Genomic DNA, 17,242 nt, shown 5'->3' with positions numbered 1-17,242 from the left:
GTATTTTGAATTACTTGTTTATTTAATAATAATAATATATGTATTAAGTATTAATAAATTATCATTTAATCTCAAAATTCCGTTAGTTCTCATGATCGTGACACCCACGCGTGAACGAAACCATGATTATAATGAATAGGAAAAGATCTAAACAAATTTATTTTTAAAAAAAGAGCATATAATGTGGTATATATAGGTACTTTTGGCGAATGCAGATACATTACAACGATATTATACATTTCTAGGGTCAATGATTTATTCGACATAATAATATTCGATGCACATATACAAAACTGAGTTCTTTAATAATATTATAGTATGAAACATTAAAAATATAATGGTGTTTTATTTATTTATTTTTTATCGAACTCGCAGATAATAGGAAAAACGAAATGAGTTTCTCTTTAAATGCTTATAATAATATAATCTTTAGATTTTACGTGCATTATTTGAACACCCTGAGTTTAAGGTTATAACAGGAAATTCGAAAAATTACAAACAGAAACTATGAGTCGGTTCTTCAGAGACGCTAATAAATACTTATTATCTGATCCCAATCTCCTGTTTACCGTGTTGGAATCCTTTCACACACATAAATGTATTATCGCCGTAGCAGCGCGCAAGGAACGCACAGATAAAACGTCGGTTATCTAACTGTTATCTACCCTACTAAAATGGTGTATTGGACGGAGAAATGGGTTTAGTTGCATTATGGATTTTGTGTGTGGCCATTACAAATGAAATGTAGTGGGAGACTATCTCACGTCAAAACGCGATTGGTATAGGTACACTATATATTATAATATGTGCATGTGTGTGTGAGTATTGCGTACCACAATCGTGTATAATATAGATTATTTTAAAATAAATGTTGGATTTTTGTGTACAAGTTGTTTAACGATTACTCATAAAAAAAATACTAAAAATAATTAACGAGAAAAAATCTATTCATAATTTTGTAATACTGACAAAATCATTGATTTTCAATTACAACTGAATATTCATTAAATAGATCGGCAAAAGGCCTTGTCCTCCAAGAAAATAAAAACATGTATCTAATTATACATATACAATATACAACAATATTATATAAACACAGGTTTAAACATTAAGTTCTGAACAAATCGTATAAAATTAAAGCAAATTTTTTTATGTCGTTTAACGGAAAACTTATATTTACTAAATTGTATGTCGTTACTCATTATAATATATAGTTATTTTGTAAATGAAATATTACGTTGAAACAGTGAAAGGTTTTTGATTTGATATCCGACTACGTTTTGTTAAGCAAAAGTCAGACACGACTTAAAAATATTACTATAGAATTATTATTGATGATTGTTATCAGAGTTATGGCTCCCTATCTTGACTCGACCTCGAAGCATAATAATTTATATCGCCCTATAATCGGTCAAATCTTATCAGTGGCATTTGGAATTCGGTCGGCTGCCGGTGATATTTTCCACCTGACTTATCAGTTTTTTCCCAGTGATATAGTAGCAGCGGGAAGTTTATCGGCTGTCGAAATCAATATTAATAATCGACTTTATTATATATTTTATACGCCTATCTATCGAGTCCATTATAGTTATTATTTTCTTTCAATTCGGTCTGTCTGACAATTAAAATTAACTATGCACCTAATTTTTCACATCCTAATGTAATAAGGAATATACGAGTAGTATCAAGTTCTCAGTATGATGCGTATAAATTAAACATATGAATTAAAATGTAGACTTCCGCTACCCGAGAGATATTCATTTAATTAGATGCGAGGTAAATTAAAAATACATTTAAAATATGCGTACTTCCAGTTAACAATATATTATTCATTAAATTAATTTTACGTAAATATACATTAATGGTCAAATAAGAAATATTTGACAATATGTTAAAAGCAATAATTATTTGTAATAATATTTTTTTTCATCTAATTATTCTAATTGTATTTATACTACTTATTTGATTAAATATTTATATTATATTTACAATACTATATTATAATACTCAAACATTTTAAAAGTACGAGATAAATAAAAATGTACTAATTAATATATTAATTTTTCATTATATTTTGTGTTACTCTCTCTCTCTATATATATATATATATCGTTATTTATTATAAATTATGATTATATATGTTTACATATTTACATATTTTATATTTAATAAAAATAAGCGAACGTAGTTACATAAAACTATCCAACGATTATTATCTTAAAATCGGTGTTTTTGTTTACACTTTTACCATATTGTTAAAACATGATATCAGCTGTGACGACTTAGAATCATAAAGTAAATCGTAGTCTAACAAAAAAAAAAAAAAAAAAAAACAAAAATAAAACGTAAGGTAAACATTTCATTTTCGAGATAATGAGATGTACAAACAAAACTCTTGTTGATTAAGCAAGAAATAATTGTATCACCTAATTGAATATTAAATAAATAGTAATAATAATAAAAATTTGATTTCAATGATAATAAATTTTAATATTATCATAATATCAAAAGCAAATTAATATTTGAAAAACAAAAATCGATTGTTTTTTAATTTAACTGTACAATTTATTAAAAACTATATTGCTTACTTATGCTTTTGATTGAATGTCGGATCACTTTCACCATTTTAAATTCGTCAAAGCGGAAAATACAAACTTCAAAGTTTAATAGCAAAAGAACAGGAAAAAAAATAAAATCAGCGACTCGCGCAAAGTGCAACGAGCACCAGACCAATTCAATAGTGGTTTGTGTCGGTACGATTGAAAACGTATTCAAACGACAACTGAGCGCGATATGTGCGTGACACATACAATATACGGATACCATCTAAAACCACTAGATGCGTCAACAGATTAACTACAATATTAGTGCTGTACGCGATAAACGGAATAATAATAATATCATAATAATCGTAATAATAATAATTATAATACGTAGAACGCGTGTGTGATAAATATTCGTCGGAGTTCAGAGCGCAGTTTTGTTATGGGCATCGAGTGAGAGCCACGCGCGACTACAACTGTAGCAAACAAACCAATAATTAATAATATAAACATAATTATGTAAATGATTTTTTTTTTGTATTATAATTATAATGTTTTCTGCGAAGCGATTGATCGAAAACGGAACAAATTTATGTATATTAATAGTATTGTTACCCTGAAAATCGAACTAATGTACGACCAGTTTTATTTTTCGAAAATTATTTGCTATTGGCGTGACGTAATACGAGACATGTTTGTAAGCTTTGAACTGCGATTCCGAGTGCTAGAGCAATGTTTGTATAATTATATATATTAATAAAATATTATTATTATGACGGTATATCAACACTCTTCATTATCGCTCGTCGGCCAATAGTTGTATCACAATATGTATTATATAAATAACCAGAACAACTACACAAGCGGCATAGTCAGACCAACATCAATATAATATAGTATACAAAATGGTGTAATATAACACGACCGTCGACCCTCGAGCATACAAACAGAATTATGCGAAATAGTGTTTTTGCACACTACGTAGTTTTTTGCTAATAGTCGTTTTCCAAACGATATTGATATTATATTATTGTTATGACGTATCAATGTATCATATTTAACAAGAACACGACGCTTTTAAGAGGACGTCGCCCCCGTCGTATGTCTCCGTCTAACTAACGTACAACGTACTAAAATGTAAATGTTCAGCAGTTCCAAGTTTGTCTTGTTAGCATAAATATAAGAGCTAATTGACTTATTAATTATTGCTATTACCTATCAAAATTAAATGTCACATTGGTTTTTTATAATGTTTTAATTTTTAAGCGGGTTATGAATAATATGTATAAAATCATTAACATTAAAAAATTATCATGACTCGCTTAAAAATTAAAACATTGTAAAACACTGATGGGAGAACACATATTATAATGTTTTTGCCTTTAAGTCCAATCATAGGTCAATACACTCTAATTTTATTTAAAATAACAGCAATAAATTAGTTTTGTTAAATGCAAATTTACTTTACATTTGTAAGACGGTGGTGTACCGTATAACGTTCTTTTAATCTACTACGATAATAATAATATGTATAGTATAATATAATTTGACAATTTTCAATCGGGTAAGTGCAAATAGCAGGCATTATAGATAATAATATAATGAGGTGGTTTATTCGAAGTGTACACGTCATATGAAATTGTTTGGCCGCAGTCTGGACAATGCACGCGTATTATATACGTGTATATTACATTAAATGTGTTCATAATAACATACATTATTCGTTTTCTTGGATTACGCGACAGACTATAATATTATTATTATTATATTATCGTCACGTGTGCGTCACCACAACGGTTAACGTAACATAGAACGTAGTAGGTATACAATATCGAAAATAAAACTTCGACGATCTCACATTAACACTAAACATTATGATAATTTATAGCGATTGGTTTTTTTTCGAATTCGAATCATTTGGTCTTTATAACATTATAACTACATAATATTATGATAAGATGCGGTACAACATACGACATACATCCAATTACATAATGTTCGCGTCTGATGCAACTTACGGTGAGGGAGTACCTAGGGGGACGACTTAGGAATATGTAGAAAAAACGAATAAACGTTACATGTTAGACGTCGCTCTACGTTCACTTCTTGGTGCGAGCGTGAGGACGAAGAGTGGTGAGTGGTGAGGTTTAACGCCACACTCGTATAATATGTCACAATGATCGCGCGTAAATCTACACGTATCATATCGTGTGTACATTATTATGTGCAAAGTACACTGTCGCCGACCAGATAATATATACGTACAATTGGCGACCTGGAACTTGGGGGGAGGGAGCAGAAGCGCTAACGGTACGTGTACGGGGTTAGTGACGATGATGACGATAATAATAATAATATGATAAATCCCGTCGGGTCGCATTAACCTTCAGTGTAATATCATTCACTGTTATTATAGCAGGTGCCTGTATACAGTATTACACGATAATGATGACAGAAACGACAGCAGGTCGTGTATGACTCGGCGACGCGACAAGCGAGCGCAAGAGAGATCCACGAGAGCACAAACGTAAATACGAATGGTGAGTGAAAAAAAAAACCAAACCGAACCCAGCTGATAACAGCGGCGACGCGGTATTGACATAACTCTATATACCTACCGGGTAGACACCCGTTCGTCGTTGACGATAACCGTATATACGGGGGTGAAAGTGCGGGAGAAACACAGTTCCAAGATTTACAGGACCCGCGACAAAATAATATATATATATATATATATATATATATATATATATAAATGCTTATCGGTCGGTAGCAGCGATCTGTTAAAGGGAATTAAAGAATGAGAAAAAAAATGATAATGGAAGGACTTCTGCGGGTGGTGGCCCGCCGGAGGAGGATATATCTGTCTATATTTCTCTCTCTCTCTCTGTATATACATACACACACACATTTACATATATATATATATGTGTGTGTGTGTGTGTGTTTGTGTGTGTATGTATGTAGGCAATAGAGAGAGAGGTGGACGAATTTAATTTACTACCTGACGTCGTGTTGAGGTGAGCTTAATTCTGGTAACCCTCACTGCCGTCGCACCAACGCCAAACGTCCACCCACCTGCTCAACCACTATACTACTCGGTAGGTATTTTTATATATATATAATATATGCTGCAAGTGTATCGGTAACTCGCACTGTATACATATTATATATACTATTTACGAGTATATATATATATATATATATGAATGTATATGTATATCTATAGTCTATATAAAGGCGCGACCCGCCTCTGGGCCGCCACCGTTATCTCGGCGTTCCAGGCCAACCGCCTTTATCGCCCGATGCCAGGAATACACTAACGGTCTCTCACGCAGAGCGGCGTGGTTTACACTCTCTCGCCCCAATCGCCCGCTCGCGTCAACCCTTTAGAAGCGGAGATATTTTCAACGGCGTTGTACGGGGGTGACGACGAGGTAGGTGTATATATACCACTCGGGCGCGAGTGTGTATGTGCGTGTATGTGCGCGCGCGCGGCATATAGTTATATAATAATATAACATAATATATATGATGTATATATATATATATAAATATATGTGTGTGTGTGTGTGTATAAGCACATTTGCGCGGTGCTTCGGGTCCCAGCCGAGGCGTTATCGGACAACGTTCGGTCAATGTAAACACTAAATAGGCTTAAAGGGATATTTGAAAAAAAAATAAAAATAACGTGTGTATGATAATAAAATGTTTTTTATTATTATTATTATTATTATTATTATTATTATCATCGTCGCATCGAAGGGGAATAATATATTTCTCCACCATCTGTCTTCTTACCTCTCCTCATCACACCCCACACACTCCTTCATCAGTCATCACTTCCATCCACCCCGTCGGCCACTTGAAGTTCACAACGGCTAGACTATATACGGGAAAATTGAAAATAGATAATATGTACGTACACATATTTGCGAAATTATATATACGACGTAAAAATATTATATATATGTATAATAGTATTATAATATATAAACGTGGTTAACATAAATACATTTATTTTCATGATGGCAGAACACTTATCTATACGTACCTGATGGTGAAATAAAAAAAAACTGCTTTCGTGTGTTTAGGTACATCATTGAAATATAATCCGAGTATAATATATTATTATTATTCAGTATACACGCATACATACATACATTCTACATAAGTACATAAATATTACATACATTCATATGTACATAATATGAGTACGGGTTAAAAATGACAAAACGGCAAAAATCGATTTCGCATCGGATCTGATTGCGCTTTACATATATTTATCACACTATACACATGATATTATACTGCAGTCGCACAGTGGGCTGTACTACGACGCATTTGTATACGCCTCTAGAGAAATTAAAAAAATGTAATATGTCTCAATATCCCGCTGGCGGAAATAATGAACAAACATACTCAAATTTTGTAATAAAGACAATATTTCAATGTTCTAAAAAAATAAGTACAGGACAGGTATTGTATTGTTCATGATTATTAATTTATAGTTTAGCGGAAACCTGTTTATAGCATTTTTGATTTACTGTTACATTAAATAATTAAGCACATATTATATTATACGCATACCTAGACCAGTACTTTTTTCGTGTTTCTTAATTTTTATAATTCTTTGAAAATTACTGATAAGATAACGTTCATGGTTATTTTTTAATATTTAATTAATGAATTATAAGCATAAGATTACTTGAAAATCTGAAGTACAGATACAATATAATATTTTGATACTTAATTGGAATATGTAAATGGATTCAATATAATTTATAACATATTATATAAATACAATGTCACAATAATATATAAATCTATAGTATTAACTTATAATTTAAATTATAGAATTTTTATAATACAATTTAAATATAACTAATGCATTCACTTTTTATGTAATCATGAGGTACGTAGTATATTTTAAAATTAATAAAATATTTAAATCATAATTATATTTAAAAATAAATATATTAGGTATTAATCAATAAAATCAACTATACAACTACAAAAATATATATTGTCATTAAAATATACAAAATTAAAATTATTTTTACTCGAATTTTTTTTTTTTTTTGATTTCTTAATCTAATATAACACGTGTAATACAATCTATTCGCATAATGGATTGTATAAAATATTTTCAAGGTTTTAAGATATTAATTTAATATCATCGAGCTGACAAGATAAAAACTTGCTATCATCGATACGTTATTCTTATCCAAAATAATGTTAACAAATAAATTATAATTTGTATTTTTCATTTCATGCATTATCTGCAAAATGTAATTTACTTTTCGACTTCTTTGTCTTCTAATTATATTGTTTTTTCAAATCTTTATATCGAAACAATTCTATTGTGTGTGGGTATGATGGAGGTGCAAAATTAAAATACGAAAAGAAATTTAATGCAAGACTCGTTAGTTGAAATTAAAACCAATTTAATCTACTATCAACATTTAGTTAATCATTCAGGGGCTTGGGAAATTTATTTTCCCCGTTTATATATTATACGTAAGATATATTTGCCGAGTATGTTAGAGACTGGAAATTTATTTGAAAAAAAAATGATTTTAATAAATAAACATAAACAAATTGTTTTTAAGAGCTTATATTGCTATTATAAAAATAGCCTAGGTATTAATTGCAATTAAAATTTAAAATTCGTGAATTTTAAAACATTCAAAACAAAGTTTCTAACAACACGATTATATATTATGTTTATTGCAACCATAAAATAGATCGATTATTAATTATTATAATAAATGGCAAAAGTTTTCAAGTAAAAAATAGAAAAAAATTCAAGTATTTAATAGAAAACCTAAACTTACGTGTCTACATAATAGTCGATTATTCGAAACAATTACCGGGACTATGATCACAAAAGTAATGCATTGGACATTTATTTAAAAAGATGGCGTGCGCGAGTATAACGGACAAGCGTGTTATATACTTAAACTGTCATGTATGTAGTGTGTTGAATTTAAACTACAATAATAACTAAAAAAAAATTGATCGAAATTAATCATATGTAAATTACATTACAATTTTCTATCAACAAATAAAAAACGTTGTAATCTTGTGCATTTCATTAATTAGAATTATAAAACACATACTTTAAATAAAAATCAAAATCAAAATTGAACACACAAGTATATGATTAAATAATATTAATAATAATAGTAATAATAACTTATTTTTCTAATTCACTCAGCAGAATATAATATTATATGAAATATAAATATACATTTATAATTATTGGCTATAGGTACTGTATAAAAATCTGATAAATTGAAACGCAAAACTATTTCATAATGAATTAATATACAATAATAAAATGGCTTAAAATTTCGAAATGTGAAATTAATTTAAATATGTTATATGAACATTTTACTATAATTTTAACTACATAACAAGAATAACAATAATAACAACAGTAATAACTAGAAATCAGAATAATATGTGATAAAAACGATGCTAGTATACAAAGAAAATGGGTCAATATATATATATATACTAATATGCACAAAATGTATTTAAATATGTTTCAATATGTATCATAAATTTACACAGTAAAAAAAAAATATTAATTTTTGTTTTAATCATGTTTTTATTACAATTGAAACTAAATAAAATTAATGTTGTATCTTTAAACATTAAAATATTGTCAGTTCACAAATCACTTCAATACAAAAGAAATCATTATTTTGGTTTTTTGTAAAAGTTCAAATACTTTAAATAAAACAAATTTTAAATAACAGCATAATAATAAAAATTATTTTAACAAAATAATAAAAGAATAGTTCAAATTTTTTATGCAGACAACGAACAAATACTAATTTGAAAACAATTTTGAGAAATTAATTTTTAGTCATTTTGCTTATCAAATAATAGTTATTCAATAATGACAATATTACTTTCTTTTTAAGTAGGTAATATCTAAAAAATCCATGTAATCAAAATTAAGAAATTAAATGATTTGATTATTTACCAAAATTGTATAAAATATACAGATAATTTGCACTAATGACAAAGTAAACCTCAACCGTATAAATATGTAATTACATATAAAATAAAATTTAATCTACAGAATCAGTTCGATTTGATAATACAGGCATTTTTAATCCTCAATTAAGTGCATAAATTCAATATAAATATGCAAATACATATAATTTATATGATCTTTAATAACTAATAACAGTAATAAGTAATAACTGTTAACAATATAATTACATATTTTTAAATAGAACAAAATTAGATTAAAAATGATGTAGTGTGTCGACTACAATCAGGAAGAAAAATATAAACGATACTTGCGTTTTAGTATTTAAATTTTTTTATCAAAACGTAGAATATTATAATAATCACGTCTTAACCAATCCTCGTGTGTCTTCATTATATATATTATACTAATACAGCTGTACGTCTATACGCATGTATATAATATTTAACCTATCTACCTACAATAAGAAATTGGCTATGGATCTACAACGATATCTAATAACTACTGATAATCACTTAACCTCGTCTTGTCATATGGTGTTGTAATATTATATATAACACAAATTAATTGTTAATATAATCAAACGCGTTACTGGAGGATAGGTGCTTATAAAATGATACACAGGTACGTATAGAATTATATATATATATAGAATATATGTACGCTGTACGCACGCGACCATTATAACTACTACAGATTGTAGCACATGTAAGTATATACAATTAATTATTTTTGGTTTCATATAAATTAGGCGTATACTGCATTAACGTGTAAAATGTTGTCAGTATACGGTTTTGGTATTGATGACGAAAACATTGCTGCGGAAATGCGTGTTCTCTAAAATTGAGTGAATATTTTGTTGCTCCTGGGTTTTTTTTCTTAGTCGACTAAAAATTGCACACATAATTGCATAATATTAAACGATATCCCGCGTCGGCGAGATAAAATTCTATCAGTGACCGACATTTTCAGAAGCCGAAATACTACATAATCATAAATATCAAACGACAGTGGACAGAACATAATATACAAGAAATTGCAGTTTAGTTATAATCACCAATATAGTCTCCACAGACGTCATCGCGGCGATTAGAACTATAATACAGTATCACGTTTGTGTGTCTAATTATTAAACTAAGCATATAACATACTTTATTTAGAGAGTTATAGTTACTATAGTGTAATAATATAAATTATAATACAGTCTAAACTGTTAGAGTAATAGTAAAGGGTACCAACTGAATTTACGATCAACAAATCGTTTATCCATCACATTATAATTACTATTCTATAAAGATTAAGTCGACATATTATACCTATCTGATTTTATGAACTTAAACATATTAATAATAGACTTTTATTAAACTATAATAGAAATAAATATTTGGTGTTAAACGAAGGTTATCTCAATTCATATTTTAATTCGATGATTATAATAATATACAGGCAACAACGAAATATTACATAATATTGTTATAGATGATCTATGACTACAAAATAATGTTGTCTAGCGTTTATAAAAACAAAATTTTTGATAAATATTTCAAAACGAGAATTGTGATTGATTTAATATTATAAATATAGGTACTAAAATTGTGTTGTAAACAGTTTTATTTTTCAAATACTTAATTAAATTTTCCTATTATAAAAAAAAAAAAAACTATCAAGAAATTGATATTAACTTTATTAACTTAAGTAAAATAATATAAGGTTTAATTTTTTTTTTTTTTTGCAACTGTATATATTTACGAGATTGTTCAAATTTTACATTCTAAAATAAATATGCTAGGGATTAAACACTAAATTCTTGAAAGTTTACTGAGGCTTACTGTTTTGAAATGAAAAAGTTGAATTTAAAAGTCTTGACCTTTTATTTCATAAGACCTTATCGAAGAAATTCTATCGGACACGTGTCTATGCAGGATATATTATATTTACTCTTTCTTCGATAGTCGTTTTAAACGGAATTCACATTCCATCTCGTATCCGAATAATACCCCTAACTATTCCCCTATACATCGAGTGGTTTTCTCGGGTCTGGTAGTCAGGATTTTTCGAAATCATTGTTGAAAAGGAATTGATCAGATAGACAAAATAACGGCGTCGAAGGAGTTATACAACACAGATAAGGAAGCGAGGGCGGGTATTCGATGTGTATTTTGGTGGTGAAAAATTGCTTATCCAACCGTGAAGAGTGCTCATCGTCAGATAAGGTAATCACCTTATTTTATATAGTGTAAAAGGTTGGGGGATGGTGGTGCAGACAGCGGTGGTAGTGTGTGTTTTTCTCATCCCTTTTTCACCCGACTACCTATCTTTTCCCTACTGGTGGCAGTGGCTGGCCTTACAGGATGCTCAGGATAATCGGCGGCGGCGGCTACCTGATGTCTATTTAATTTTCTCTGTTATCAAACCCCGTCCTTGACTTAACTTACTATCAGTGGATGCGCTAAACATATCCTTATCGCTAACACAAAAAATAAATAATAAAGTAAACAAATAGATAGAGGACTGAATAAATGGACACCAACAATAGATGACGCGGAAAAAGTAACATTGCCAAAAAAAAACCATGTACATGAATACTGCTATATAATAGAGTACACATATATAATGTGTATAGTGTATACTATGTACAAACACACACTTATTTAATATGTGACTAACGATTCAAACTACATAATACTTATTATATAAATATAATATAAATCATCATTATTGTTTCTAAAACAACAACATAATATAAGTGTCGAACATTTTTTTCTGTATCGTTAGAATTACGACTCATTTTTTAACAGACATAGCATGTTTATGAAATATGCTCTGCAATGGATATTATACACTATATATATACATATATAATTATTATATTTTATTATATTCAATCAGATACAATACATATAAAAACGTTCATTCAGTAGACGGTCTGAACTTATTTAAAATACAATTTCAACAGGACATTCGTCGTTATCTTAGATCGTTTTTTTTACTGTGGATATAGAGAGGGAGACGGAACGAGTAGGAATGGTTAGATAAAAATGTAAGGTGCTGACGGAATGAAAAATTATGTATGAAGTATCATGTGTTAAGCGCAACGAGAATTGAAATTTTCTACCCGCGACCCCATTTCTTGTTTTTGGCGTTTATCTCACGGAATCGAACTCGATTTTACACTGCTGAAGAAAAAAAAAAAATAAAAAGAGGAAAGATTTTCTTTTCTTTTTTTTTAGCGTTGGCGTAGGACTTGTCGATGAAGTATCATGATTGCAAGCCACCAGAATATAATGAAAATTCATAAAAAAAAGAACAGTCGACAAATCTATATATATATACACATGCGTTCGCTCATATATATATATATATACTCAGGAGTCCACATGAGAATAGATATAGCTTAGTCTACTCGAAAAATTATTATCTGACTTGGAGTGTAGGACAATGAACGTGTGTTATATACTTATATTTATGTGGTGCAGTAAAAATACCATGTTTTGTCGAAGAAGCAAGTCCGTAATGTTTTTATTTAAATGCATAACTACTATTAAAAAATTGTATCACATTTTGTTCTCGACACATTGTCATGAAATTGTTTAATGAATCCTCTTAAACGGGTTGAGTTGGGCTTTCAACATTTTTTAATTATCGTCAATGTAATCTTTTCGAGAAAAAAACTGATTGTTAAGTATTAATTTATGTGCTTAAAAATGACATTTAAGTAGTTTGAATGTCGCGTAAACCCTTAAAAGACTTTTACTTCTCAAGATAATATACGACTATATAATTAATGGGAAACTTGAGTTTTGGATCTATATAACAAGGAATAGGCGAGTGATTATGTAAAAAGATTACTTCATTTTTATTTTTATTTAATAATATAATATAATATTAAACGGCGAGCATAATAATTAATATTATAAAATGTATCACTCAAATATTTGATTATGATAAAGATTCCTCTTGCGGTAAATCAATAATAGAATATTATATATTTCATTATTTCGTTGCAATAATTAGATATTCAAAATAAAATACGTGTATAGGACACCTGATTGAATAATATTTAGCGTTTCTATCATAAAAAATAAATCGCTGTAAAAAACATAATTCTTACGCACACAATTACACAAACATGAAACATTTAACATATACATATAGAAATATATTATGCTTTATATTATGTAGTATGGTTGTTTGATAAATTATGAATAACAGTTATTATTTGTTTTTGTTTATTTACTACAATGGACGTATATATGGTGATATATGGCTATATCATACATAATTACCATATTGATAACAATTAATAATTTTTTTTTTTCATAAGTTATTTAGGGATAAACAAATATGTTTTTTAGGTCAGTGACTCATCTATATTTTATATATACATAAATATATTATAAATATACATTATAATAACGGCGAGAGAGTTCTGAGTTGTGTCCTTCTGTGTTTTAATCAGCTCAATCTTACCACGACGACTACAACGATAATCGCGCGCAATATGCAAAATCGATTGCAACGTACTTCAAGTAAAACGCGTGTCGGTTCGCTCTCCCTTCGCATAATCCTTTCGTGTTCGCAGAACCCGATGAAAATAATGTACGTGGTTGGTATGATAAGCGATGCGTACAAAAAAAAATATTTCCACAGTAAATCTTTGTAATCTCACGTTTAATGGACATTAAGTAGTAAAGTAGTTTTGGTTTGTTGGCCCAATAATTCCCCGATGATAACGAAAACGATGACTTCAAGTGGCGTGATCACGGTGGCGATGACCTGACCAACTCGTTTTAAGCATGAATATTATTATTATTATTATTACTATTACTATTACCGGAAAATGGTGAGATTTCAATAATTATTGCTCTCTGTTCGAAGTTTGCGTTTTTTTTGTCCGTGTACCATAATGTCATGTGCGTGAAGCACGTTTCTTTTAAGTATACAATATCTCAGTCAATAACAAATGTAATATGACATTTAACCGACAACGGTAATATTTTGAATCATGTATAAATAAAAAAAAATTAAGCCACGTCATACACTTATTACCATAGGTAAGTGGTTTTCGGTAGATCTGATTATTTTATGACTTACATTTATAATTTATGAAAATAACGTACATTTTTATTATAATATACTAAAGTACTAAAGGTTTACCTATGTTGTCATAACTTATTATGTACAATTTGATATTATACTATAATTATTGTTGCATAAGATTAAATGATAAAAGTCCTCCCAGTGTACAAAATAATATCAAAGAAACAAATTTTTGATTGAATATACAGTCTATACATAAAATATATGTTTACTATGTTATTTAGTGTATTTACGTAAAATTATAGTTAATTATGCATAATGATAAAATAATTTTATACAAAAATAATATTTTCGATAACATTTTTAATAATTCTTATATTTTTTTGAATTTATTTTATAGTAGTATATAATAGGAAGAAAATACTAAATTATACCAACATTTAAATTCTTATCATCATGTATTGAAAATACATTGAAGATGTATAAATTTATTTAGAATAAAAGACCATTTTATATGAAATAATAATTTATCAAAATATTAGTAGAAAAACTTTTAAAAATTTAATTTAAATAAAGATTTTAAATGTAAATATTTGATAAAGTTAAAATTCTTTTTATCTCTCTTAACATTTTTTTTTTTTTTATTAAGGAGTACATGTACCTACATTGTTCAATACATAAATTTGATCTTAGAATACATATCATTTAAATATTTTTATGAGAAGGTAAAAATCAATCTATTAATATAACACAATAAATATTTAATTTCCACAACATGACAATAATATGAAAAATAAGTAATTTAAAATAATCACTTTTAAAATCTAACCAATTTAAACCATTAGTGCAAGTTTGGAAATAATAATGATCTCTGTTTATATTTACACAATAATAAAAAATAATGAAATTAATTTGGTTTAGTAGTTTTACCTTTCATTGTAATTTATACTTCTATTAAATTAGAAATAAATAAATATATAATCGTTAAACATTAACATAACACTTATGATGCGCATTGTGATTTACTATTAAAAGTACCTAATTATTTAGGTAAATAAATGAAACGTAACAATACATGTAATTTTTTTTCATTATAATACAAATACGTAAGTGATTGAATAAAATTATTTATTTAACTGTTTACTATGAAAACTTATCAAATATTTATGCTAATTATTTGACAATATTTATAGATATACTATTGTTAAAAAAAATTACTCAGAATTCTGAAGAAAAAAATAATAAGTAACCCATATAATGCATATAATATGTATATTATTTGTTATATAGTAACGTTATTAATGTTATTATTAATTAACAATATATGACAATATATTATAAACATTAATATTGGATCATATATTATATTATAAACATAAAATAAATAATACAAGTATAGTAGGTAAATAGTATGTAAAAAACCCAACAGCAAACAAAGATGATTTTAAATTAAAGTAACGCAATACGATTGTTAATATATGCGGTGTTAACAACTTACCAATAAGTTTTTCATTTCACATAACAAAGATTACCATCAACATAAAATTATATTGAGTATATACTAACATACGAATTATTTCATATAAATCGACCATTCGAGAGACCATCATATAGTTATATTGGTATGCACATATTAATATATATTATAATATAATGACTAATGAGTAATAACAGAATAGTACGCTTTAATATAAATTTAAATTAGACGTTCAAAAGAATAAATAGAAAAAAAAAGAAACGATATGGTTTTAAATGTAGATGTAGGTAAATTGTCCAAGTGACTCGTATGCATAAATATATGTGTGTGTGTTTTCTACACCACGATTGAATTTCTGGCCATAGTCACGGTGTTTTTAGTTTGTGCCTCAATATTAAGTATTACTATGTACAATTTAAAATAATATTGTTTACGATGCTTTCGTTGACATTTAAACAACACACGCATTCTCGTAAACGCAGACGATATAATGTATAAATATATTAAATAGTGCGGAACTGCGATCAAAACAACACACGCATATATTTTAATGTATAATAATAATAATACAATGTAATATATTATAACTAATATTTAAACGTAGGTACCAATAGTGCTAGGCAGGTTCTGGCACACATGAAAGCCATTATAATTAGAAAATAAAACATTTTTACGCTTGATCCGATTGTGCTGGAAAATGCGTGATACTATAAAATAATATAATATATACATCGACAATCGCGGAGATTTGGCCGTATACACAATATATTATATTTTAATACATATACTGTACATAACATAATATTATTATTATATAGATAGGTATAAACTTATTACCGTGTTCCTTCTAGAACCGGTCCATAACGAATACGTTAACGCACTAAGACGGGACGTGACAAGACCGCGGATACCGTGTGCATTTCGGCCAATACTGTTGCCACAGTAGGTCACGATTTACGACTTTTATGATAATAATATTATATTTTATCATTCTAACATACATATTATTAGCACGCGCGCGCGAGTGTTTGCGTATTGTTGTATAATTGAGGCGGACAATTTTGATTGACTCATCGGTTTTGGTGTTCCAGGCAAATTTTCTTTAACGACAATAAGATTTTAATTAAACTTGGACAGTTTTTTTAGTTGTTTATATACAATAAAATATAGGTT

The 17,242-nt window shown here is 28.2% G+C and overlaps 1 protein-coding gene across 2 annotated transcripts in view; it reads right to left on the bottom strand.

Annotated features, from left to right (window-relative positions):
* LOC112600430 (zinc finger protein ush-like) overlaps positions 1-17,242 on the bottom strand; it is a 99,261-nt gene that overhangs the window by 24,940 nt on the left and 57,079 nt on the right. Inside the window, exon 1 of one of the 2 annotated variants that reach the window (XM_025347645.1) lies at positions 2,589-2,774. The exons of the other annotated variant lie outside the window; for it this stretch is intronic. Within the exon in view, the coding sequence (XP_025203430.1) occupies positions 2,589-2,625 (37 nt within the window). The 5' untranslated portion in view covers positions 2,626-2,774. Of the gene's footprint in view, positions 1-2,588; positions 2,775-17,242 lie in introns of those variants that run through there. 2 annotated transcript variants of the gene reach the window in all.

The sequence above is a fragment of the Melanaphis sacchari genome, unplaced genomic scaffold, assembly GCF_002803265.2.
Source record: "Melanaphis sacchari strain LSU unplaced genomic scaffold, SCAv2.0 Contig64_pilon_pilon, whole genome shotgun sequence".
NCBI lineage: Eukaryota > Metazoa > Arthropoda > Insecta > Hemiptera > Aphididae > Melanaphis > Melanaphis sacchari.
The sequence above is the reverse complement of the archived record's forward strand: the minus strand, read 5'-3'. Positions and strand labels throughout refer to the sequence as shown.